The sequence below is a fragment of the Lipotes vexillifer genome, unplaced genomic scaffold (assembly GCF_000442215.2).
Source record: "Lipotes vexillifer unplaced genomic scaffold, Lipotes_vexillifer_v1.1 scaffold621, whole genome shotgun sequence".
NCBI classification, from domain to species: Eukaryota; Metazoa; Chordata; class Mammalia; order Artiodactyla; family Lipotidae; genus Lipotes; species Lipotes vexillifer.
In genome coordinates, this window is record NW_006792411.1 from 896,655 (window position 1) to 923,014 (window position 26,360).

Genomic DNA, 26,360 nt, shown 5'->3' on the forward strand with positions numbered 1-26,360 from the left:
AGTTGATAACTCAGCACGTGACAGCTACTATGGCGAACAGCCTTCCTCGGCTACCCTGGGCCTCAGCCTCTTCATTGGTAAAATTAAAATCATACCACCTGCTTTCCTCATTCAACAAATATTTTCCGATCCAAGTACTATAAATACAAAAATGCATTCACCAGACATAGTTCAGGGCCTCTCAGAACCCACATTCTGAAGTTGCTCATTATTCATCCATTCAACAAATATTTTTACTGAACATTTAGTACGTAACAGGCTGCATAATGGGATTTAGAGATACAATGGCTAGTAAAACAGACTTAATCCCCAACTATCTACAGAATTATAGCCTGGAGAAGATGTAATAAATAAAGTAGTGAAATGCCTAGCATACAGTAGGTGCTCAATTAATAAAAGTTATCTGGGTGCTAATCAGGAACTTCGTATGTGTCACTTCGGGAAACTTAGATCACCAAAATGTTGAAAATGAATGATTTCTCAACACATGAAATTTCTTTGGTAGATGGAGGCTTTTAAAATATGAGGGGAGTGCAAAGTAAATGAAATATTTAAATATACACTTAAAACATGTATAGGATCTGTATGCTGAAAACTACAAAATGCTGATCAAAGAAAACCTAAATCAATGGTAAGGCACACCACACGCATGGATTGGAAGACACAATACAATAAAGATGACAGTTCTCCCCCAAGAGATCTGTAAGTTTAATGCAATTCCTGTCAAAATTCCAGCTAGCAATGTTTTGTTTTGTTTTGTTTTTGTAGACATAGACATCTTATTCTAAAGCTTATATGGAGGGCTTCCCTGGTGGCGCAAGTGGTTGAGAGTCCGCCTGCCGATGCAGGGGACGCGGGTTCGTGCCCCGGTCCGGGAGGATCCCACGTGCCGCGGAGCGGCCGGGCCCGTGAGCCATGGTCGCTGAGCCTGCGCGTCCGGAGCCTGTGCTGCGCAACGGGAGAGGCCACAACAGTGAGAGGCCCGCGTACCGCAAAAAAAAAAAAAAAAAATAAAGCTTATATGGAAAGGCTTAGGCCCTAGAAGTGCTGAAAATAATCTTGACAAAGAACAAAGTGGGAGAAATCACTCTACTCAATATTAAGGCTTACTGTATAGTTATAATCAGGACAGTTGGTGTTGGTGTGGGGATCAATACATAGATCAATGAAACAGAGCAGAGAACCAGAAATAGCCCCACTCAAATATGTTCAGCTTATTTTTGACAAAGATGCAAAAGAAATGCAAAGGAGAAATGAAACCATTTTCAACAAATGGTGCTGGAGCGAATGGACATCCACAGGCAAGAAAATGAACCTTGATCCAAACTTGACACCTTATACAAAAATTAACTCCAAACATATCATGGACTGGGAGGTGAAGCATAAAACTATAAAACTTTTTAAAAATAGGAGAAAATCTCCTGCTTCTAGGGCTAGTGAAGAGTTCTTAGATTTGACACCAAAACCCATGACTCACAAAAGAAAAAAATCGATAAGTTGAACATCAGCGAAATTAAAACCTTTTTCTCTGCAAAAGTCCATGTGAAGCAGATGAAGAGACAAGCTACAGACTGGGAGAAAATATTTACAAACCATACATCCATCTAGTATCTGAAATATACAAAGAACTCTCAACACTTAACTGTAAAAAAAAACCAATCCAATTAGAAAATGAGCAGAAGATGTGAACAGACGTTTCACTGAGGAGGAGATACAGATGGCAAAAAGGCACGTGAGAAGATGTTCAACATAATTAGATATCAAAAAAATGCAAATCCGGGCTTCCCTGGTGGCGCAGTGGTTGAGAATCTGCCTGCTAATTCAGGGGACACGGGTTCAAGCCCTGGTCTGGGAGGATCCCACATGCTGCGGAGCAACTAGACCAGTGTACCACAACTACTGAGCCTGCGTGTCCGGAGCCTGTGCTCCGCAGCAAAAGAGGCCGCGATAGTGAGAGGCCCGCGCACCGCGATGAAGAGTGGACCCCGCTCGCCACAACTAGAGAAAGCCCTCGCGCAGAAACCAAGACCCAACACAGCAAAAAATAATTGATTAATTAATAAACTCCTACCCTCAACATCTAAAAAAAAAAAAAAGGGAAACCTTAAAAACAAATGCAAATCCAAACCACAATGAGATATCACTATATACCTACTAAAATGTCTAAAATAAATAATGAAAACACCAAGGCTAGGGAGTATGAGGAGAGACTGTATTGTTCCTGTATTGCTGATGAGAATGTAAAATGGTACAGCCACTCTAGGAAATAGTTTGACAGTGTCTTATAAAATTATCATGCAATTACCACATAATCCAGCAATTGTCCTCTTACACATCCCAGAGAAATAAAAACTTAGGTTCACACAAAAACCTGTATTGGCATACCTCGGAGATACTGGTTCCAGACCACCACAATAAAGTGAATATCATAATAAAGCGAGTCACACAATTTTTTTGCTTTCTCAGCACACATAAAAGTTATGTTTACACTATACTGTAGTCTATTAAATGTGCAACAGCACATTTTTTTATGTCTAAAATGATGTGCATACTCTAATTAAAAATACTTTATTGCTAAAAATGCTAACCATCATCTGAGCCTTCAAGGAGTTGTGGTAGTAATATCAAAGATCACTGATCACAGATCACCATAACAAACATAATAATAGTGAAAAAATTTGAAATATGGCAAGAATTACCAAAATGTGACACAAAGACATGAAATGAACAAATGCTGTTTCTCCATGCAGGGTTACCACAAAACTTCAATTTGTAAAAAATGCAGTATCTACGAAGTGCAATAAAACAAGGTATGCCTATACAAGAAAGCCCGTATTAGCTTTACTCATAAAAGCCAAAACCTGGAAACAGCCCAGATGTCTTTCAGTGGGTGGCTGGTAAACTGTGGCACATCCCTGCCATGAAATACTACACACAAAAAGAGAGGGACAGACTACCGATGCAGGATAATCGGGGTGAATTTCCAGGGGATTATGCTAAGTACCAAAAAGCCAGTCTCCAAAGGTCACAGACTATTTGATTCCATTGATACGACATTTTTGAAAAGATAAAATTTTAGAAATAGACAACAGATCAGTGGTTGCCAGGAATTAGAGACAGTGTGGGTGAGGGGGGGGCGGAAGGGAGGGGGCGCGGATCAAACGGCAACACAGAACCCTGTGGTTTGGGAATTCTTCTGTATCATGACTGTAGTGGTGGATACCCAAATCTAGCCATGTGACAGAATTATTTAGAATTAAACACACGCACAAATGAATACAAGTGGAACTGGGGAGATTTTAATAAGATCGATAGATTGTATCCATGGCAAGAGCCTATGTTACCATCAGTGGAAACTGAGTAAAGGGTACCCAGGATCTCCTATACCATTTCTTACAATTGCATGTGAATCTACAATTATCTCAATAAATGCAGTTAAAAATATTTTATTGTTTTTTTATTTAAAGACTTGCATCTTATAAAAAAATTTGAAAAGAGAAGAAAAAGGATCAGAAAAATCACCATCCTGAAATAAAATCTTTTGGTGTATTTCTTTCTGGCCTTTGCTTTTTACATTTATATGAAAAACAAGTTGGGGCTAAACACCAGGGTGGTGCAGAGTGGGGGCCTGACTGTCCCCACCTTCTGTGACATCAGAATTCATGGCTTGAGAGATGCTTGGTGACCAGAGGCCGGGGAGGTGAGGGTACCCTGTTCCACCCAGGCAGCCTGACCTGAGATCATGGTGATCCAACAGGTGCACAGCAGGGGGCGAGTGGCAGCTGAGAGAAGGGGAGGTCACTCTGACGACAAGAAACAGGTGAGGCCAGACCAGGCGTACATGGCTTTCCTCCCATCTGGACTCCATTTGACACTCCAGGAAGACTGTAAGGCCCTCAAAGTCAGGAACAGGCTTTCAGCCCGACACTCCCTAGAGCCCAACCTGGTGGAACACAGCAGGGCTCAGGAGCTTCTTCCAGAAGTCATTGACACTCTTATTTAATTCTCCACACTGCCAGCAGAAGCTATGCTCCAGGAGGGCTGGGATTTTTATTTAGCTTCCTGCTGTATTCCTAGTGCCTAGAATAGCACTTGGTACATAACAGGTGCTGAATGAATGAACCGAAATAAATAGGATAATACACCTGAATTGGAGAGGTCATGGAGCTTTTGTTCTTCGGGCTGAAATTCAAACCTCACATAGGATTTTGTCAAAATGGAAAATGTCAGCAATTATGTGCACAGCCTGGTGCTTCTACCCCTCTCTGTTTCATGACATTCCCGAGAAGCAATTATTAGCAAATGGGTAAGCTGAGGTCGGAAAGGCAAAAGGCCAGACAGCAGGGACATACTGGGATTTGAAGGCCAGAACCCTTAGCAAGGTGACCCTGCACTCCACCGCCTCCCAGGTGGAGAACTGAGGGAAAGATGTAAAAGGAGGCTGGGAAGGTCATCTGGGCCTTGCACACTGTGGAAAGGGGTGGGATTTTATTCTGAGATTAGTAAGAAGCCATTGAGGGGTTTTAAGCAGAGCGATACATGACTGACCTATATATGTTTTCAAAAGATTTGTTCATTCACACATTTAATACACGTTCCAATGCTTCCTTTATGCTGGACTTTGCAGGGCTCCCATTATGCTGCAGCTTTTGCTAAAAAAGCGTCCCACGAACCTCAAACCCCAGGAATGCTCCTTTTAGAAAAGTCATTTAAAATGTTCTGTGGTTTGGGGAATGCTGATACCCTCGTTCCCTTCTTGGAGATTTACACAGCTCGTTCACATAATGAAGGCTCTGACAAGTCCTGCAGCAAGGAAATCCACATAACTCTGTTTACCACAGCATCTCCCAAATCAATTCGATGACAGAGTCCCCACCTTGCCTTTTTGAAAGACCTTTCAGCATATATCAAAATCCACTTTACAGGTGAAGAAACTGAGGCTCAGAGAGGAGAAGTGATTTGGCTCAGGCCCCACGACAGCACAAGAGAAGGACTAAAACTCAATTTTAGTCCCTGTTCCCTGCCTTTGTCTCCACCCTGCACACACACACACACACAAAATAGCAGCAAGTATGCTGGTGAAGACACCATCCTGTAACGCACATTGACAGAGTGGTTAAAGAGACAGAAGAGCTTTCAGACCACACAATGTTCATCAGCCGTTATAAAGAATGAGTCAGTTCTATGTGTCTTAGATAAAGAGAGTCCCAGGGAATATTGTTAAGAAATTTAAAAAGTGCCCTAAGCTGAAGTGTACAATGACTTCACCTTGGGTGTCCACACCCAGGCAGCTGCTACCCAGATCAAGCTATAGAGCACGTCCAAGTTTCCTCCAAGGCCCCTCCCAGCTCACACTCCATAACCACGATTCTGAGTTCTATCATCACAGACGAGTTTTGTACGTCCCTGAATTTCATGGGAATGGAATCAAACAGTGTGTCCCTTCATGACTGGCTTTTTTCACTCTTAGTGTGTGTGACAGACTCAGTCACGTTGCTGCTACGTAATTAATTTTTACTTTTTTTTTACAGTTAATAATAATACAGTTGCCACTATATATTTTTGAAAAGCTATCCAGGGAAGAGACAAATTATGCAAATCTCTTACCTTCTTTGTTTGTGGTAGCCAGTCTAAATCTTGCTTCACAGAGACAGGTACATAAGAAATGTATTATTTCAAGTCAGATTAAATCTGGCTCAGCCCACATCCAGTGAGCTGGGGGGAAAGTCAATGTCGGTCACTACTGTGTCCACCTTAATCCTCTCTCCACTTTTGTTTGCCCCTGACACCATCACTGTCCCAACTCACATTGTCTGTTGAAAGCAGTTGTCTCTGAATTCCCTGTGCTAAGACCTCCCAGCCACACCACGAGGGCCACCCAGGAGAGGGAAATGGGCCCCTCCCAGACTCAGATTCCCCCTCTATCTTCTCCCACCTCTCCAAAAGGCTCTCAGTTTTCTCCCCTTCTGATCCTGGCACACCCATCAGAATCTCCTAAATGGTCTTGGACTGACCCAAGTTCCAGGGAGCAAGGTTGTCTTCAGGCAGCCGTTTCATTCCTGCACCCAAACCCCAAGAGGTAGACTTCCAATTGCAGCCTTAACACAGTAACTGGGGCTAAACTAGCCCTCCCATTCATTGTAAGCAGCCATGAAATTGATAAAATAAATGAAGCAACTATTTTCCGGTGAGGGCAGCAGACAGCACAAAAGTGCAAAATCCCTGAGAAAAGAAAACTGGTGATTGCCTCAACTCTTTCTCAACGATGGCTGCACCAAGAGTTAGAGGGCGAACAGAGCCCAGCAGTCCTGCTGAGCTGCAGAGAGTCTGCGCAACTGAAGCAGCTGGACTCCGTAGGACAAGGCGTTGGAGAGAAAGAAGAGCTGTGTGTTGAGAGGACCCCAAAAGCCCAGGCGGGGATCTCCATGACTTCTTGGCTGTGGGCTGCATGCAAAGGATTAGATAACCCACGGCTTACCAGACAGCAGCTGCTATGGCGTTTAGAGCAGAGATGCTGGAAGTCCAGCAGTGCTGGAGGTGGATGGAATTCTGATCCAGCTAGAACCACGAAACCCCTTAAGATCCCAGGCATCCATTTGAGAGCACACATATATGTACAGACATACACACACACATATATATTCTATACTCATACAATATAATATCACTCATCAATAACCTCGAACATGAAAACATGGAGACATCTCAGAAGCATTATGTGGAGTCAAAATAGCTCAACAAAAAAGTATATGATATATGGTTTCATTGATGTGAAGTTACAGAAGAGGCAAAACGGCTCCACGGTGACAGAGAGCAGATGAGCGGTTCCCTATGGCAGGGGCGGGGGTAAAGAGGGGGTTGGCCGCAAAAGCACATACAGGAACTTTCTAGGATCATGGAAATGGTCTACATCTAGATTGGAGTGGTAGTCCACAAGCACAGACATTTGTCAAAACTCATCAAACTGTACATGTAAAATGTGCATTTTACTGTATGTGAATTATACCTCAATAAAGTCAACTCCTTTTAAAGATCATTTAAAAGAAAACATGCAAAAGCGAGGCAAGGAATGAGAACAGAGGTGGGCCTTCCTTCTCAGCAGGGAGAAAGGAGGGCAAACACCAATGAAATGTCAGTAAGTTGCCATGTTATCTAATTCTGCAATATTTGCGGGTTTTGTAGTAAGTACACGTGACTTAAGATCATTAGAAAAAAGTTCAGCTCTAACCATGACCTTATAGCAGCCCCACGCCTAGCCCTCTGCGAGGGAAGCAGGGATGCACGTATACCCTCCAGAAATTCACCTCTTCCCTCCTCCTCTTGTTGCCCCCAGCCACTGTTGGCGTTGCTGATCTTGGTGCTATATGTGGGCACAGGAATATCAGGTAAGCATTCTGGAATCCGAGGAGGAAGGAGCCACGTCCACACAGAGTCAGGAGCATATTCTGGAGATGGCTGCATGCCAAGGGGCATGATCAACCGAGTTTATTCCAACTCACTCTTCTTTCCCTTATTAAGAGGTGGTGGTTGTGCCTGTTTCAGGAAGAAGCTGGGGGGTGTCAGAAAGAATCAGAGAATGTAACTACGTCCAGAATCCTATGACTTCCCAGGTAACATATTCAAGAAGGTACTGAGGGACGTCAAGCTTGGCTGAGGAAATCTGAGAAGGCTTTCCAGAGGTGTCATTGATGGGTCTCGGCCGGGTAGAGAAGGTGGGGGTGGGTACTTTGGGCAGAAGGAAAGCGTTGCAAAGGCTCGGGGAACTTTCAGAAACCAGTGGCAAGGGAGGGTCTACATGAAAAGGCTCAAGGTGCAATGTGAGTGTCTGCCTTTCAGGTGTTTGAATACCAGACCAATGACCCCTCAGAAGAGCCAATCAAGGTCATCAGGACCTGGTGGAAGGAGAACTTGCATGTTTTCGTGGAGAAGCTAGAGAAAGAGGTGCGAGACCTGGAACAGCTGGTGCGAAACCTGGAGGAGTGGCTGGATGCCCTCCTGGGAGACGGGTACCCAGAGGAGCCCGGCGCCACCCTCAAAAATCACTCGTGGGCTTCCCTGGTGGCGCAGTGCTTGAGAGTCCGCCTGCCGATGCAGGAGACGCGGGTTCGTGCCCCGTTTCGGGAGGATCCCACATGCCGCGGAGCGGCTGGGCCCGTGAGCCATGGCCACTGAGCCTGCGCGTCCGGAGCCTGTGCTCCGCAAATGGGAGAGGCCACAACAGTGAGAGGCCCGCATAACGCAAGAAAAAAAAAAAAACAAACAAACAAAAAAAAAATCACTCGTGAGGGGCCAGAGCTGGGACCTGGGCAGGAGGCCAAGTGGAAGGGGGCAAAGATTCCCAGGGGTTCCTCTAAGTAGGGCTGAGCTGTGACACTTGAAGTTTAAGGCAGCCAAGAAAATAAAGTAGTTGAGACACTGAGAACGCTAGTTGTCACCACTGCTGGTCCATGAAAGCTGAAATCAGGTCAGGAAGACACCAGGCTCTGCTGAGATACCATCACTTGTAGCAGGACTCTGGTGCACAGGAACCAACACCAGCCTCAGAGCCAGCCACAGGGTCAGGACCCTTCTCTTCCACTTTACTTGAGTCACTGTGCAAAATTCCTCAACCTCTCTGCAACAAAATATCTCATTAATAAGAATCAGGGAAACAGACTTTGCCTCACAGGGTTACACTGAGGATCAAAAGTGTATATATCGTGTATGTCTGGCATATAGTAGGTACCTGACAGACAGTTCTTCCTTTTTCACATTCCTTTTTCCTTCCTCCTTGGAAGTCAGCAGGAGGATGCTGGGTCCAGAGTCTACAGAGAGTATGTGGCAACTCAACCTTCTGACACTGCTGGTAGAAGTGTAAGTTTCCGGAACCCTTCTGGAGGGCAATTTGGTGAGAGCTATCAAATTCACAAATGCATTTATCCCTTGACCCAGCAATCAACTTCAGCGATTTATCATATGTATCAATATATGCACACTGTGAAGTTACATACTTTGCTTCTAATAGCAAAAAAAAAAAAAAAAAAAAAAAAAAGGAACAATCCAAATGAAAATGACATCAGTAGGGGCACTGGTAAGTACATCCAAACAACGAGATACCCTGTAGCTGTGAAAGAGAAAGAAGACAAGGCTTTCCTACTGATATGGAAAAGCCTGAAAGATATGTTGCTAAATGAAAGAAATGAGTCCATATTTTACTGTTGATGACGAAGTTGTGATTGAATACACATAAAAACTCTAGATGGACACAAAACAGGGGGAGCTTGAAGGGAGTTGAACTGGGGCAAATTTATGACAAGGACGGGAGGGAAACTTTCCACTGTTTACTTTTCACACTTTCCTATTTTCAAACTATGTGAATGTTTTGCCTATTCAAGTATTTTTTTAAATAAAATTACCTATTATTTTGCTTGCAGACAAGGACTGGAATACAGTGTATACAAGCAAAAATAACAATATCACTATGATGAAATTATGAGTGACTTTTAATTTTTTTTCTTTTTGGCCATGCTGCACGGCACAGATTGTGGGATCTTAGTTCCCTAAGCAGGGATCGAAGCTGTGCCCCCCTGCAGTGGAAGCACAGAGTCCTAACCACTGGACCACCAGGGAATTCCCTAATTTTTTAAAAACAGTGCCAAGAGAAAACCTCTCTCTTTTGATTATTTTTATTAAGCAATGAGAATGCTTGTCTAGGATTTTCCCTTTTCCCCTTGACTTCCGGGAAACTCAGAGTTCAGCTGTCCATTAGAGGAATTATATTGGCCTCACTTCTTTAGTTTATTTATTACCCCTTCTTATGACTTTTTTGTTTTTTATTTTAATGGAATTGTTATATATCTGCCAATTATTAGGACCACCTCCAATCTTTGAAAAGTCATGAGGGTTCCAGTTAAAATAATCTCAGAGGATATCTGACTTACAGGGAACGTCACAGCAATCCATTTGCCAGAAGGAATGAATCAATTGTCATTTGGGTTGGAAAAAGTCTTTGCAAGTTATGGTCACAGTTTGCCTGGGGGTGGGAACCAGAATCTGTTTTTTCTCATTTGCAGCTATTTCAGCAAGAGTTCTACAGGAAGGGGTTGATTGATATTTCCTGGTGTTCATGTTTACTATTACCATACAAGTTGTAGTTATAAATCCAAAATCATGTATATTATGTATGTTCTATGGGTACTTTAAAGGGTTCTCGGGCGTAAATTTGACAATATACAATATACAATTAAGCCTAAGACACACTTTAGACTTTAAACAGTTTAGATGTTTATATATGTAATTTGGGGGATACACGAAAAAAAAGAAAGCAGACCCTAGATCCTTGAGGAGTGGGACCACCCCCGTGGACGTTACCAGAGCCTTTGAGGAGTTAGTCCCCTGAAAGCTCTTGGATGCCACTTCCCCTCCCCCACACACACAAAGTGCCTAATAGGGACCCACTGACGGTGGTTACTGTTGGTTTCCTGACTTGTGAGCCCATAAAGAACAGCGAGCCCTTCAGGGTGGCTCAGGCCATGAGGCCCAACAAGGGAACCGGGATCTCACAGGAATCGAGAGCATATCACGACATGGGCTGGTGGAGACTGGAACAGGAAGGTCTTTATGAACCCAAGGTATCCACCAAGGCACTCCAGGAGCCCTCGCTGCAAGAATCTGGGTTCTCTCCAGTGTTCCACCTTTACCTTGCCTTTCTCCGGGTCTCTGCTTCCCTTTGTGTGACGGCTCCATCTCGTCTGCTTCCAGTGGCTTCCTTGCCCTCCACTCTGTGTATCCCTTCTTGAGCTCCATGCTTCTGAATCCTCATAACTCTGATTCAGTCCTAGTCTCACAGGCCTCTCTCTTCCTCACGACCTTCTAACTTCTACTGACCATGTGATTCTGCCCGTATTTCCCAGGTCCAACTCTAGGGGGAGTGGATGGGATACAATTGGCCCATCTCATTCACTGGAGTTTCTGGTGCTGAGCCAGGCTCTGTGCCAGGCAGCCTTTGGATTGAGTGAGCTTGGGGAGGACCAGGTGCTCCGGGACAGAGCTGCTCATACAAGAAACAGCCTGGGCCCCTTCCTGACAAGAGGCTTTGGACCACACGTGATGACCTGATTTACATTTCCCAATGGGGTCAAAACGTGGCAGAGAGAGTGACGGCAACCCTCGTACCTGGAGCCCCAAGAGTCTATATCAGCGAAGCAGAATTGTGTGAGACAAACATTCAAAGGCTGAACACAATTGCTGAGAATGAGGTGGGAGGGGCTTGACCACCAGAACCACATAGATGCATGGGGCAGCCCAAACAGAGAAGATTTAACTCTCTGCCTTCACTTCCTGGGTGTGAAAAATACAAATGACACACTTCAAAATAAGAGTATGACTACCTTCTATAACTTTGAAGTCTTATAATTTGAATGATTTTAGCAAAATGTTGCCCAGTAAACCTATTAAGGGGCCCACTTTCATATCCACAGAGTGGATTTCCCTTGAGAAGAGAAAAAGTCTTTTGCTTAAGAAGGCAACTCTACATTTCTCCAAAGAAGACACACAGATGGCCAACAGTCACATGAGAAAATGCTCAACATCACTAATTATTAGGGAAATGCAAATCAAAACTACAATGAGGTACCACCTCACACTGGTCTGAATGGCCATCGTCAAAAAGTCTACAAATAATAAAGGCTGGAGAGGGTGTGGAGAAATGGGAACCCTCTTGCACTGTTAGTGGGAATGTAAATTGGTGCAGCCACTATGGAAAACAGTATGGAGATTCCTTAAAAAACTAAAAATAGAGTTAGTATATGATCCAATAACCCCACCCCTAGGCATATATCCAGAGAAAACCATAATTCGAAAAGATACATATACCCCAATGTTCATAGCAACACTATTTATAATAGCCAACATATGGAAGCAACCTAAATGTCCTTCAACAGATGAATGGATAAAGAAAATGTGTGTGTGTGTGTGTGTGTGTGTGTGTGTGTGTGTAGACAATGGAATACTACTCAGCCATAAAAAAGAATGAAACAATGCCATTTGCAGCAACATGGATGGACCTAGAGATTACCATGCTAACTGAAGTAAGTTAGAAAAAGACAAATATCACGTGATATCGCTTATATGCAGAATCTTAAAAAAATGATACAAACTTATTCACAAAACAGAAATACACCCACAGACATAGAAAACAAACTTATGGTTACCAAAGGTGAAATGGGAGGAGGGGTAAATTAGGAGTTTGGGATTAACATATACACACTACTATATATAAAATAGATAACCAACAAGGACCTACTGTATAGCACAGGGAACTATACTCAATATACAAGGGAGAAGAATATGAAAAAGAATATATATCTGAATCACTGCCCTGTACACCTGAAACTAACAGAACATTGTAAATCAACTATACGCCAATTAAAAAAGGAAAGAAAGAAGGAAACTCTTCCCAGCTTCTTCCATTCAATCAAGATTGTGAATAAGATATACACACTATGAGGGACTTCCCTGGTGGTCCAATGCAGAGGGCACGCGTTCGACCCCTGGTCGGGGAACTACGATCCTGCATGCTGCATGGCACAGCCAAAACAAAAACCACATACACAATACTATATATAAAATAGATAACCAACAAGGACCTCCTGTATAGCACAAGGAACTCTACTCAATATTTTGTAATAACTGATATGGGAAAAGAATCTAAAAAAGAATGGATATATGTACATGTATAACTGATTCACTTTGCTGTGCACCTGAAACTAACACAACATTGTAACTCAACCATACTCCAATAAACATTTTTTAAAAAAGAAAGAAGTATCGATTGGACCACGCGTGTGCCAGCCACCGACGAATGAGACGTTTATAGGCTAATGGTGAAAACAAATGAAAGAAACAAGTAGAAAAGTCAGGACAAGGCAATTTCGGAGAATAATAAATAAAAGAGTGGAAACGAGACCACTTAGCAAATCACTGTAGTTCCAGGTAGAAATGGAGGCCTGACGTGGGGGAAAAGTGCCCAGAATCAGGAGACATTCTGAAAATGTATTCAGCGGGACCTGCTGATGGGTGAGAATGTGCGAGAAGAGTCTAGAAAGCTGTTGGCCAGGCCTCAGGACTTCCTTTCTCTTCAGCAAGGAGGAACCTGAGCCATGAGTCAGGTTTTGACCCAGGTAGCCCACGAGGGCAAGATGGAAGAGACAGGCTTGGTCTGGTTAAAGGGAAAGTTGGCCAGTTGGAAAAAATGTCATGACCACTCAAGTATCCACATTTCTTTCCTTTGTCTCAGGCACCTGGAGCATGAGGTCAGCATTACAACAGTTAAAGACTTTTAATTAATTGTAATTGATGGTTCTCTCCCTTATCTCTCTTTTACTTAATAGATTTGGCAGCCTTCCTAATGCTCCCTCAGGCTCTTCTCTTTGGCTAACACTGATTCATTCTACTTTTTAATTTGTTCGTCTTATTGCATTTGGTCAGCTGCTTTTCTGTTCTTTCACCTTATATATATTATATAATGGGGGAAAAACCACAATCATTCAGATAATTCATGTTTTAAAGATAAGAATCTGATAGTCTAGACAAAACCTAGGTAAGGTAAAGTCCACTTGTATGTTAGCCGTTAAGTAGTTCATAAGCATACTATGATTATCGGGAAGAAATAATAAAATTGTGATAGCTGACATTTAGAAAATGCTTCCTGCATTTCTGTTTTAGGGGCTCGGTCAAGTGCTATTGTTATTTCCAGTTTATGGGAGGGGAAACTGAGGCAGGGAGAGAGTATATCATTGTTAAAATCATATCATCAATAAATGGGGAGCCAGGATTCAAACCCACACTGTCTGGCATCAAAGCCCTCACACTAACCCAATGTGCTTTACAGCCTCCTCTCCATTAAGTCCAGCCAAGATAATCTCTTTCTCTCCTTAAAATGTTATCCTTTTATTGTTAAGGAATCATATGCCAATTAAATTTAGAAGGCAGTAAATACTACATGTCAGGTACATATATAGAGAAGTAGAAATCATATTTCCTGCCCACATATAGCTGGTCTGTCTACCATGAAGCCAAGAAACAAAGATGGAAAAAAAGAGATATCCAGCTTGTTTTAAAAGCCATTGGGTAAAGTGCCAAAGACACCTAACTAATTGCCAAATGAGTAAAATACTTATTGACTTAACTAAGGGTTCAGAGAAGGGATAGGGCACTTGAATTGGCACTAACATGAAAATCTGTTAGTCCAGTTATAGAAAAATGCTGAAATTTGAATTAGGCTATGGCCAAGAGGAAATCGTGGGAGAAATGGAAGAAAAGATGAATGATGGGCAGGGGCAGAGAGGGGCCCTTCCTGCTAGAATCACATCTCAGGTATGGGTACTGTGGCCCAAACTAAACCCAAGGGTCAGATCTGAGGTCTCAGGTAAGATTTGGAACCAGCTTCCCAAAGGTCTTTGTGAGAATAAGGTTTAAAAAAAAAAACAAACAAACCCTTAAGAAGGAGGGACTCAGGCTCCATTGAAATTATTCCAAGACTAGGAAGGTTCATTTCCAGTCTTCATGTCATTTTTTTTTTTAATTTTATTTATTTATTTAATTTTGGCTGTGTTGGGTCTTCGTTTCTGCGCGTGGGCTTTCTCTAGTTGCGGCGAGCCAGGGCCATTCTTCATTGCGGTGCGCAGGCCTCTCACTATTGTGGCCTCTCGTTGCGGAGCACAAGATCCAGACACCATGTCATATTTTCGATGATGTCAAATAAAAAAGTGGAGTTAATCTGTTCCCTTAATCCACAAATTTGTTCAACAAAATTGTGAAAAGCACTAAATCCAATTTGGTTCAAATCTGGCTGTCAGAAGGATAATTGAGGGATGAAACCAAAGAAGACGCCTTTTGGGGCATCCAAATCCTTTCTGTTGTGACGTTTCCAGGAGGAGGAGCATTCTTGCCTTAGGGCAGGGCCAGAGCTTTAGTCCAACAGTGCTGCTGGCCTTCTTAGCCCAGTGGCTGAGCCTTCAGCAGAAGGTCCCAAGTTACCTGAGTGCTTTGGCCAAATCACTTCATCACTCAGAGCCTCAGTTTGCCTCCCTGTCATACAGTGCTACTACACTTTTTTGAGCAGCTGTTGAGACACTAAGAGGACATGATGACAGCAAAGCACAGTGCTAGGAAAGCTAGTACATGCTTAGAAAAGGAAGCATAACAGAAAAGTCCAGGTATATCCAAACACAGGCTCAGTTAAATCCAGGGACATTGGGCGGTCTCTCTCTCTCTCTCTATTTCTCTTTCTCTCTCTCTATTTCTCTCTCTCTCTCTCTCTCTCTCTCTCTCTCTCTCTCCCCATTTGCCTCTGGGCTGGGCCCATTCTCAGGCATGCTGTCCCCACAGTGGAGGCAGCATGGCTTCTGGAGTTCCAGGCTAGATCACATCCTCTGCTTCTCCCCGGAGGAAAAGAAATGCCTCTTCCCTGAGAGCTGTGCTCGAAGTCCTGCATTTGAACCTGGTGGCCCTGGGTTTGGATCGCATACCATTCCTGAGCTACTCCTCGTGGCTGAAGTGATGCAATGCTCACATTGGCCAGACCTGCTCACACACCCATCTCTCTAGCCAGGGATAATCCTAAGCACAGACTGAGGGGTGGGGAGCCGTGGTTCCCCAAGGGAAATCGGGGTACTGTTAGCAGAATGGGGGAAACCAGGGCTAGGAAAAATTTTTTAAATACTTTGTTAAAGTACCAATAACAGCAATTCATTTTCATCACACTCCAGCAGGGTGTAAAGTGCTTTCTCAGCTATCCTACCTCACGTGGATCTGAGCTCTAGACAAGTGATCTTTTTTAACACCCTGGTGCATGGCCAGCTACAGCAGACTTTACTTCTCTTGCCTGTGAGCCCAGGCAAAGTGCACATCAACGGAGATGAAATGAAGAAGCCGAAAGGTCAGGGCTTTGGGGTAAAACAGATGTGGTCCAAACCCTGCCTCTCCACTCCCACCTCCGCACTGTGCCCTCAGACAGGTCACTCCATCCTTCTGAGCTGCCCATAAAGTGGGGTTTGTCTACATATCTCCAGGGCCTATTTAGAGGATTAAGTAATAACAGCCAACTTTTAATTAGTGTTTACTATGCTCCAGGCACAATTCTAGATGCTTTATGGGCAGCACCTACCTTATTTAATCATCACAACAAATCTATGCATCAGGTACTATCAGTGTCTTCACTGCACACGTCAGGTAGCTGGAACACGGGGTACATAACTCTTCCAGGGTCACACAGTAAGTGGTGGAGCCAGGACGCAAACTCAGACAAGCAAATTCCGGGGCCACGTGCTGAAACCCCACCCTATGCTCCTTCCGGATTAGATGAGGTAATGCGCATGCAAGAGCTATGTAAACTGTAACACGTTGTATAAATGTCACTTGCCATTACTTCTTGCCTCCCGCCCTGGTCATTAAGGCCACGAGGGACCTCATGAATCTACCGTTCAGATATTTTCTCACAGTGCTAGACCTCGTCTCTGAGCTGCACGTCCTCCCAGCCTGCCTTTTGACTCTGAGGCTACCCATCGAGATCCATCTGATTCGTTTCATTCTCCAGTCTCAGCAAAGTCGCTTTTTGCACACAGGCATTCATTTCCTCCACAACTCTTAATGACCACAACGATGAGCTGCAGCCGTACTGGACAGAACAAGAACCAATATGGTCTCTGCCCACATGGAGCTCCCAGTATGGTGGAGCAGTCACAGAAAATGGGGCCAGGGGAAGAGATTCAGCTTCACGGATAAATTGGACATAATATTAGAACCTGGCTGTCAGGGTGGTGGCAAGATATACGCGAGAGGAATCAGGCAAGAAGGGTACCCAGCACAGTCAGAGCTGAACACACTTAGCTGTTGTCACACAATGAATTCTACTGCCTCACTCCCTCTGACACAGAGCTTAGGACTCACTCAGTACAACTTACTTGTTCCCCTCTCTAGACATCCTTTGTTATTCTTGGTTTCTGCTTTATTTCTCATATCAAAACACATACTCATTAGCAGAAATTCAGAAAAAGTAAAACAAATGTACATTTTTTAAAAATAACAGGCGTATAGAGAGAGAAAGCAGATTGGTGGTTTCCAGGGGCCGGTGGGAGGAGGGAATTGGGAGTGAATGCTTAATAGGCACAGGGTTTCCACTTGGGGTGATGAAAAAGTTACGGAATTAGACAGTGGTGATGGTTGCACAACATTGTAAGTGTACTTAATGTCACTGTATTGGACACTTTAAAATGGTGAAAATGGTCAATTTTATGTTCCGTGTATTTGCCACAACAACAACAAAAAAATGCTGGAGAGCATAACCTCACTACCCAGAGTCAGCCAAAGCAATGTTTTGTGGGTTTCCCTCCACCTTTTTTTCAATGCCTATTTTTAAATAGTTAAAGTCATACTGCAAGTATAATTCTGTATCCTCCTTTTTAAATCCAGCCATATGTCATCAGCGTTATTCCCATGTCCTGCATAACATTGTTGGGCATTTAGGGAGTTCTTTTCTTCAAAGAACTATTCACTATTATTAACAAATGCACTCAGAAAATGAAAGGAAAGCCATAGATGGGGAGAAATTATTCACAATACTATACCTGACAAAAGACTTACATCCAAAATATATAAAGAACGACAAATCAGTACGAAAAATATAAACCACCCATTTTTTTTAATGTGCCATAGGTTTGAAAAGACACTTCAAAAAGAAGATTTATGAACGGACAATAAGCATGAGGAAGGTGCTCAACATCACTGCTCATCAGAGACGTGTATTAAAATCACAGTGAGACACCAGGGGGATATCCCACGTTGGAGAGGAGGGGAGGGAGCTGCAAATCTCATACACTGCTGATATAATATTATGCAAACCACTTTGGAAATCAGTTTGGCAGTTTATTATAAATACACATATAATACACTGTGCCCTAATGATTCCATTCTAAGTATTTACCCAAGAGGATGAAATGAATGAGGCCAAACACACACAAAACCACAAACACAAAAACAAAAAGAAAACCTTGCACAAAAATGTGCATAGCAGGCTTTATTCATAAAAGATAGCAACTGGAAATAACTCAAATGCCCATAAATAAATTGTGATTATATTCATACAGCAGAATACTATTCATAAATAAAAGAATGAACTACTGATACATAGAACAGCATGGGTGAGTCTCAGAAACATTATCTTGCTTGAGATAAACAAGATATAAGACTATATATTGTCGGATTCCATGAATAACTAGACTATGGTGATAGAGATCAGGTTGGTATCTCGGGCAAGGTGTACAAGGAAACCTGCTGGAGTGTTGGGAATAATCTATATCTTAATATGAGGTGGTGGTTACATGGGTGTTTGCATTTGTTGCAATTCATCGAACCGTATACTTCAAATCTATTTTATTGTATATAACTTATGCCTCAATAACATTAAAAATAATAAAATTATATGCCAACTCTATGACTCAACAATTTCATTCCTAGATGTTTACCCAAGAAAAGAGCATGTACTCACAAAAAGTCTTGTATAAAAATATTCATTGCAGGGCTTCCCTGGTGGCGCAGTGGTTGGGAGTCCACCTGCCGATGCAGGGGACACGGGTTCGTGCCCCGGTCCGGGAGGATCCCACGTGCCGCGGAGCGGCTGGGCCCGTGAGCCATGGCCGCTGAGCCTGCGCGTCCGGAGCCTGTGCTCCGCAACGGGAGAGGCCACAGCAGTGAGAGGCCCGCGTACCGCAAAAAAAAAAAAAAAAATTCATTGCAACTTTATCCATAAGAGCCAAAAACTGTAAATGGATTAAATATTCCAATTAAAACAGAAAGATGATTAATCTCAATTTTTTTAAATGCATGTTGCTTTCAAGAGACACAAATATAAGGACCCAGAAAGGTGGAAAATAAAAGGATGAGAAAACGTATCTATAAAAATACTAAAAAAATAAATAGGTATATTAAAAAGCAGGTATAGGTCTACTAATATCAGATCAAATAGACATTAAGACCGGAAGTATTATTAGACATAAAGAATAACAATTCATAATTATAGAGGGGTCAATTCAACAGGAACGTGTAACAATCCTAAATTCAAATGAGTTTAGTAATGGAGCCTCAAACACAGTAAGAATTAAAAGGAGAAAAAACCACATCCATAATCATAGCACAATGTTTAGAAACATGTCTCTCAGTAACTGATAATACAGATATAAAATTAATATAGATATATTAAGATTTAGTGACATGAATAACAAATTTGATCAGACCCAAACCTATTCAGTCACCTAGTTTATGGCAAACATACCACTTACCGTGTAGCAGGGGCAAACTCTCTTGCTAATAAATGGTGCTAGATAAACTGCACAAACTTATGGAAAATATGGACCTTGACTCTGACCTCATACCACACCCAAGATTCTATTTCAGGTGAATCACGGACCTACGTATGAAAAGTAAAACAATAAAGCTTCTAGAATAAAACATGGGTATATATTTATGGCTATGGATAGACAAAGATTTATTCAACAAAACATAAACACTAAACATAAAGGAAAAGATTAGTAAATTAGACTATTTTAAAATTAAGAAATACTGTTCATCAAAAGACATCATTTGAAGATTAAATGAACAAACAGAAGGGGAGAAGATATTTGCAATGCATGTCTCCTACAAAGAACCTGTATACTGAATATATAAAGAACTTCTACAAATCAATAAGAAAAAGACAGACACCACCCCCCTCCCCATGGGAAAAACATTGAACAGGCACTTCACAAAAGGGCATACCCAAGGGGCCAATTAGTTATTCATGAAAACCTAATTAAAACCACAATGAGATACCATCACCTAAAATCAGAATGTTTACATTTTTTTTAAACTGATGCCAAGTGTTGCCAAGAGCTCCTGGCGCTCTCACATACTTCTGAGTGTAAATTCGTACAACTGCTTTGGAAAACTGTTAGCAGGACCTAGTGAAGCTAAACGTACACATGTTTTATGAACCCAAAATTCAACTCCAAACGTAGACTCTCAGAAGTATGTGTGTGTGTGTGTGTGTGTGTGTATGTGTGTGTGTGTGTATGTGTGTGTGTGTGTATGTGTGTGTGTGTGTATGTGTGTGTGTGTGTATGTGTGTGTGTGTGTATGTGTGTGTGTGTGTATGTGTGTGTGTGTGTATGTGTGTGTGTGTGTGTGTGTGTGTGCAGGTGTGTGTGTATCGAAAGTCACGTCCCAAAATAACATAGCAACATTATTTTTAATACTCAGAAACTAGAAACCATTCAAGGGTTCATCAGTGGTAGAATGGATAAATAGTTTTCCATTCATACAATGCAATACTATCCAGCAGTGAAAAAGAACAAATCAATACACGCAAGACCATGAATAAGTCTCACAGATATAATGTGACTGAAAGTCAGATACGGTTCTCTGTGACCCATTCACATGAACTTCAGAATCAGGCGAAACTAATCTATAGTGATACAAGTCAGAATATAGGTTTCTTTTAGAGGGTAATGATCACGAGACAGTACAAAAGAGACTCTTGGGATGTTGGTGAAATTCTATATCTTGATCTGGATGGTGGGTACCTACATATATTCACTTTGTAAAAATCCATCAGGCTCTTCACTTAAGGTTCATGCATGAAGCTATATCACATTATCCTTCAGTCTAAGTTTAGCAAAACATAGTAATATGAAGAGTACTAAAGTTTACAATACCTATTGCCAAATTACTTTTGAGTAACTTTGTACCAATTCCCACCAGCCTTGTTGTGTCCCTACCAAAGCCTCCCAAATATTGAGCATTATAATCTTCAGAGAACATTCTTTAGCTTCATTCTAACTTGACTTTATCCAACAAGTCAGCAAATAGTTACCACAGCTCAAGCTACAATGAATCCAGATCAAACTGTTTCACTTTCTATCTCTCTACTCCCTCCTCACCCCCACCAACGCAGTAGGAAAGGATGGGAAGGGAGGAACTTGAGCAAGATATGATAGGGAGTAAATCATTCCTCGGTGTCTGCGGGGGATTGGTTCCAGGACACCCCTGCAGATACTAAAATCCAAGGATGCTCCAAGTCCCTTACAATATAAAATGATATAGTATAGTTGGCCCACCGTATCCGTGGATGCAGAACGTGCGGATATTGGAGGGCTGACGGTATCAACAGGACTTACCATGGAGTGTGCCTGCATGGTGCTCAAATCCCTTCCCAAAAGCAGCCTTTAGAGAAATTGGTGATGGGGGCTCCTAAAGACAGGTGGCCTGGAGGAAAGAGTCTGGGACAGGAGTCAGGGGGTCTTGGTTCTTAGCCCAGCTCTCCCACTAGTTCATGGGGACCCTGGGCAGCCCTTTCCCCCTCTGGGTATCTGTTTCCTCAATTGTAAATAAACAGTTAGATTAGTGGGTCTCTGAGCACTTTTCCAGTTAGAATTGGCTATGATTCTGTGAGTCTACATAACACTGTTTTAAGTGCTCTGTGAGGCACCTATGGGTACATTTATGTATGAGCTGAACACTGTATTCACCAGAATTCTCATTAGGAAGAGAAATGTATTTGTTAGGGGATGTGAGGATGTGAGCCTCCATGGGCACCCAAGTGTGCAAGGCAGGGGTTCTCCTGTAGGAGGAAAGGGGATAACTTTGCTTATATCTCCAGAAGGAAGAGGAAAGAGAAGCCCTGATAGACCCACAAGACGCTGGAAGGCTCTGTGTGTCTATAAAGCAACTGTTTCCCATAGCCTCGCCAATCGTCAGTAACATCGCTAAATGCATGACATGCTTGGAGGCAGATTTTCTTGTGAAAACTGGTGAAAGGCTTGAGCTCCCTGCACAGATCCACATGGGCCAGTCCCAAGGCAGCACACGCAAATGCAGGGGCCAGGAGCGAGAGGGAAGCGTGGAAACATTCTGCACAGGGACTGGCATATCAGGGAGCATGCACTCAGCTTACACACCCAGGGCAGGCAACGGGGTTTTCAGTTTCGTGGAACCCAGCCTCCAGGGTGCAGGAGAGCCTTAGCTGACAAATACCTCGCATCTTCTATGTGGAAGACTGCTATCCACTGCCCTCAACCTGCATGAAATAACCTTGGGGGACAGACAGGGCTCTTCCCTCCTTTCTAACTGGAGTCCCTGTTCTGGGGCTGGGACTGTCTCGCAGCAGCTGCCTCACTGATACCCTCACCCCTAGCGCCCTCTTGTTCCAGGGCACCCTCACCTGGGTTGGGCGAGTACCCATGGTTGGCAGTGGGTGCTCTGCAAACACGGTCCTCGCTACCCGCCGCACAGGCTTTGCACGCGGGAAACCATTTCCCCCCCTCCCTTGATTGAAAACAAGGTTGAATTCATAATTTTACAATTTTTCAAAACTGCCTAACTCCGAGGGGGAAAAGGGAGTTTTCAGTAACCCCTAGCCGGTAGCCAAGGATTAGCAAGGAAAATACTGCTCCCCACTTTCTAACTGATGCGTCTGCCAAGGGCCCCAGGTATGTCGGCTCCTGAACACGTGCCTTTGGGGAATCAGTCTCAGGAAACATATCCTCCGAGGCCATGTGCGCTTCCTGTCGCCCGCAGGGCTCCCGAGACCCGCTAGACGCTAATTTTCTCAATACAAAACCATTCCTTTTTTTGAAATGAAAAATGACTTGTTAAACCCCTCTCGGGTCCCCTTTTTTTCTCTCCTCCCAGAGAAACACATTAAAGTAAACAAACTTGAGATGTAAAATGAAAACAGGGGCCCCCGTAGCACCTGCAGGGTTTTACCAGCTCACATTACAAAGCTCTGTCTGAAGTGGCCCGAGAACTGTTTCCATTACAAATAGCCAGTTCTCTTGAAAGTAAGGCAAAAGCCAAATTAGTCAGATTACATCAGGATATATTTTCCTGTAGCATAAGTTCTTTGGAAACACCTGCCTGACATATTTCAGACGTGTGCCGAGGCGAGCCGGGCCCTCGGTGGTTTCCAGGGCTCGTCAGAGTCTCAACAAAAAAGGGTGTTTGGGTTTCACTAAGTAAAACTGGGTGAGATGCCTGTGTGGAATCTGAGTTGCTACAGACTGACTTTCTGGCACCTTTGAAGAGACAAGTTTTAACCAGCTCTGTCCCTGCAGCACTTGGCAGTGTCAAGAGGGTCCTGGAACATAGGCAACTTGCGTCCGAACCTCCGTTGGGTGCAGGGGGAGACACATGGGGGTTACGTGGTCAGGGAGGCTTGAAGGGCCCGGCTGGAGTAGGAGTGTGTCCTCACTCTCTGGGAAATGCTAAAGTTAGAGAAGAGAGCAGAGCCCACAGCCAGGCGGGGAGCTGAATGGAGCAGACAGATGAAGGCAGGTGATGCTCTAGGTCACCCCAACCCTCTTATCTTTCCCCAAAACCCTAATTGACATTCTGCCCTTGACAACCCTCTCCCGCTGTAGACTTATTTATTATTTCAGTAACTAATATGAATAATTTACTTTTCCAAATGATCTGCGTTGCTCAGAAAGTGCCTGTTCAAGTGAGTTGAATAAAATTATGGTAAATCCACAATGTGGAATATTACATAACCATTCCAGTGAGTCAGGGTGAATGACGGGGATTCTTGTGGAAAGAACTCCAAGGTGTACTAAGTGAAAAAAATCAAGTTGTAAAACAATAGAGATAAGATGATCCCATTTATTTAAAAGGGGACTTGGCGGGGTGGGGGCAAAGGCATACACATGAAATACACACGTGCCAGAAAATGCATAGAAAGTGGACCAGGAGAAGAGACAGTATAAACTATTAACAGTGACCACCACTGGGGAGGGAATGGGGATGGGGGAGGGAGAGATGAGGGGGCTTTCATTCAGAATATGCTTGAAATGGTTACGATGAGAACGGAGTCATGTATTACTTGTATAAAGAGGATGTCCTTAATAAAATAATACAAAAAGTACACATACACACTACTATATATAAAATAGATAACCAACAAGGACCTACTGTATAGCACAGGGAATTCTACTCAATATTCTGTAATGGCCTATATGGGAAAAGAAGCTGAGAAAGAGTGGATATGTGTATATGTATAACTGAATCACTTTGCTGTATACCTGAAACTAACACGACATTGTAAATCAACTATACTCCAATTTAAAAAATACAAAAAGTGTGTGTCGGGGGGCAGTGCCTCAGCATTCCCGTTGAGCTCCTAAATCCCGAAAGCTGAAGAATTCACATCTCCAAGTGTGTGATGGGCCCGGGGCATTGCTGGATTTTCTTACCCCCTGGCTGGGTCAAACACTGGCCAGCGATGCACTTGGGAAGCACACAGTCGTGGAAACTGTTCATCAGCAGTGAGAGTGTATCTAACAGCACAGTGAGGATAAAAGTGCTAAGATCCACCATCCTGGATTGACACCCTGACTCAGCCACTTACAAGCAACAGGACTTAGGACACCTTCCTTAACCCCTCTCTGTGCCTCATTTCCTTAGCCATAAAATGGGGGGGAGGGGCTTCCCTGGTGGCGCAGTGGTTGAGAGTCCGCCTGCCGATGCAGGGGACACGGGTTCGTGCCCTGGTTTGGGAAGATCCCACATGCCGCGGAGCAGCTGGGCCCGTGAGCCATGGCCGCTGAGCCTGCGCGTCCGGAGCCTGTGCTCCGCAACGGGAGAGGTCACAGCAGTGAGAGGCCCGCGTACCGCAAAAAAAAAAAAAAAAAAAAAAATGGGGGGGAGAATAGATAAAGTGGTCTGATAAAGTGGTCATGGGGATTAGAATAGGTAAATCAAGTGACAGCACTTAGCACAGGGCTTGGAGCACTGTGAACACTCTAAAATGTGAGTTCTTATCGAGATTGGACACATCATAAAGTTTCTTCTTACATTTATATGTTCTAAATGAGTACCTGATGGGGTCCAATTCAACGGATAAACATTTCCCCTTAAGATAAGGATATGGGTACTGCCACTGTCAGACTAGGACCACTCAAGCACTAGGACCACTCAAGTGTGAAGGGTGTAGGACTGGGTCCTTTCACACCCATCAGAGAGCTCTTTACTCTGTCGGGAGAGACCCAAGATATGTAGACACAAAACTCCAGCGTGCCTCAGGTGAGGTATTCCAACAGGTCATCCAGAGGGCCAAGAGCAGACAGCAAAGCCAGAGGAAGGCACCGAGCACAACTCCAAAGGCCAGGAGAGCAAATCATCTGTCACCTGGGCGCCGGGACCTCGAGGTTTGCAGAGGAGCATAGGGAGGGGAGGGGGGGGGGCTCCACCCCAGCCGCAGCACCTTGCCAGGGCACACCAGCTGTGTGAAAAGACCAGGGTGGAACTAAACAGCCAGAGTTTAAACTTAAAGCCAGGAAATTACTGACCTGGAGAGCAACCGTAGACGGTCATCAGACACAATGCGTGTCGGCTCCAACCTGCCTCCTCTTCCAACCAGCAGGAAACTGAACTGTGCAAACTGAAATCAGCCCCCTGGACTCCTTTGTCTCCCACATCCCAGCCCAGATTGTCAGCACAATTCCGCCTGGTAGAGTTTTTATGACTGGTGATGATGTAAGGAGTCAGAGAAAACACAGCTGGTCTGGCGCGCAGTTTACAAAGAGGGCGCGGGGAGAAAGTGTGCCTGTCCCCAGACGCCAGCCTTACAGCTGCTCAGGCCCCCCCACAAGGCTGAGGGTCTCCACCACCTCTCATGGAAGGAAACACATGGCTCAGACCAGTGAGACACTGCTTTCATTTTTAAAAAAATCAGATGTAGGCATTTTAAAAGCACTGCGATGTCTGGGGTTCTCCTTCCCTGCCCCCATCATCAGTGAGTTCTCATTCTCGCTAACTTGACCCATTAAATACCAGTCTCAAATGCATTGCTTTCTCGGCATCCTCAGTACCATTTCCTGGGTTGGGCCTCATGGTCTCTCCCTCGGAGTCTATAACCACCTTCTAACTATTCTTCCTGCCTTCAGTCTTGGTTCCTCCAATCCAGTCTCCACCCAGTAGCCAGAGGGACTTTCTCAAACACAAATCATATCAGTCTCTCTCCTGTTTAAAACCTTCAATGGCTCCCTATTGCTTCCAGAATAAAGCCTAAATTCCTTTGCTGGTGCAGTCCATTCTTGTTATTCACAGAAGTCCTATTCTATACTCACCACCAACAGTGGATTCGCAAACATGGAACCATTGCTCTTAGGGAAAATACAGAGTTAGGGTCCTGTGAGCCTTTTGTTGTTGTTAACCAATCAATAAATACCCTTGTCATATGTGTCTTTCTGTTTAATTTTAATATATATTTAACATATATTGCTGATTCGTTAACATTGAACTCATGGCCAAAAGGACTGTAACTCATGCCTCAGCGAAGCTTTTCCAATGCAAGT

The 26,360-nt window shown here is 43.6% G+C and overlaps 1 protein-coding gene across 1 annotated transcript; it reads left to right on the plus strand.

The window, feature by feature from the left end:
• Positions 1 to 3,742: 3,742 nt before the first annotated feature.
• SMIM23 (small integral membrane protein 23) lies at positions 3,743 to 11,097 on the plus strand. Its single transcript, XM_007465555.1, has 5 exons — positions 3,743 to 3,820; positions 7,334 to 7,385; positions 7,543 to 7,610; positions 7,837 to 8,045; positions 10,893 to 11,097. Exons 1-5 carry the CDS (start codon positions 3,743 to 3,745, stop codon positions 11,095 to 11,097), a joined length of 612 nt encoding a protein of 203 aa, XP_007465617.1.
• Positions 11,098 to 26,360: the final 15,263 nt, after the last annotated feature.

What these genes read in the sequence shown, in the direction of transcription:
- SMIM23 (XM_007465555.1), top strand. Translation starts at nt 3,743, where the DNA reads ATGGTGATCCAACAGGTGCACAGCAGGGGGCGAGTGGCAGCTGAGAGA. An exon ending in ACTCTGACGACAAGAAACAG is followed by an intron (nt 3,821 to 7,333) that starts GTGAGGCCAGAC and finishes TGTTGCCCCCAG; the next exon opens with CCACTGTTGGCGTTGCTGAT. An exon ending in TGTGGGCACAGGAATATCAG is followed by an intron (nt 7,386 to 7,542) that starts GTAAGCATTCTG and finishes TGCCTGTTTCAG; the next exon opens with GAAGAAGCTGGGGGGTGTCA.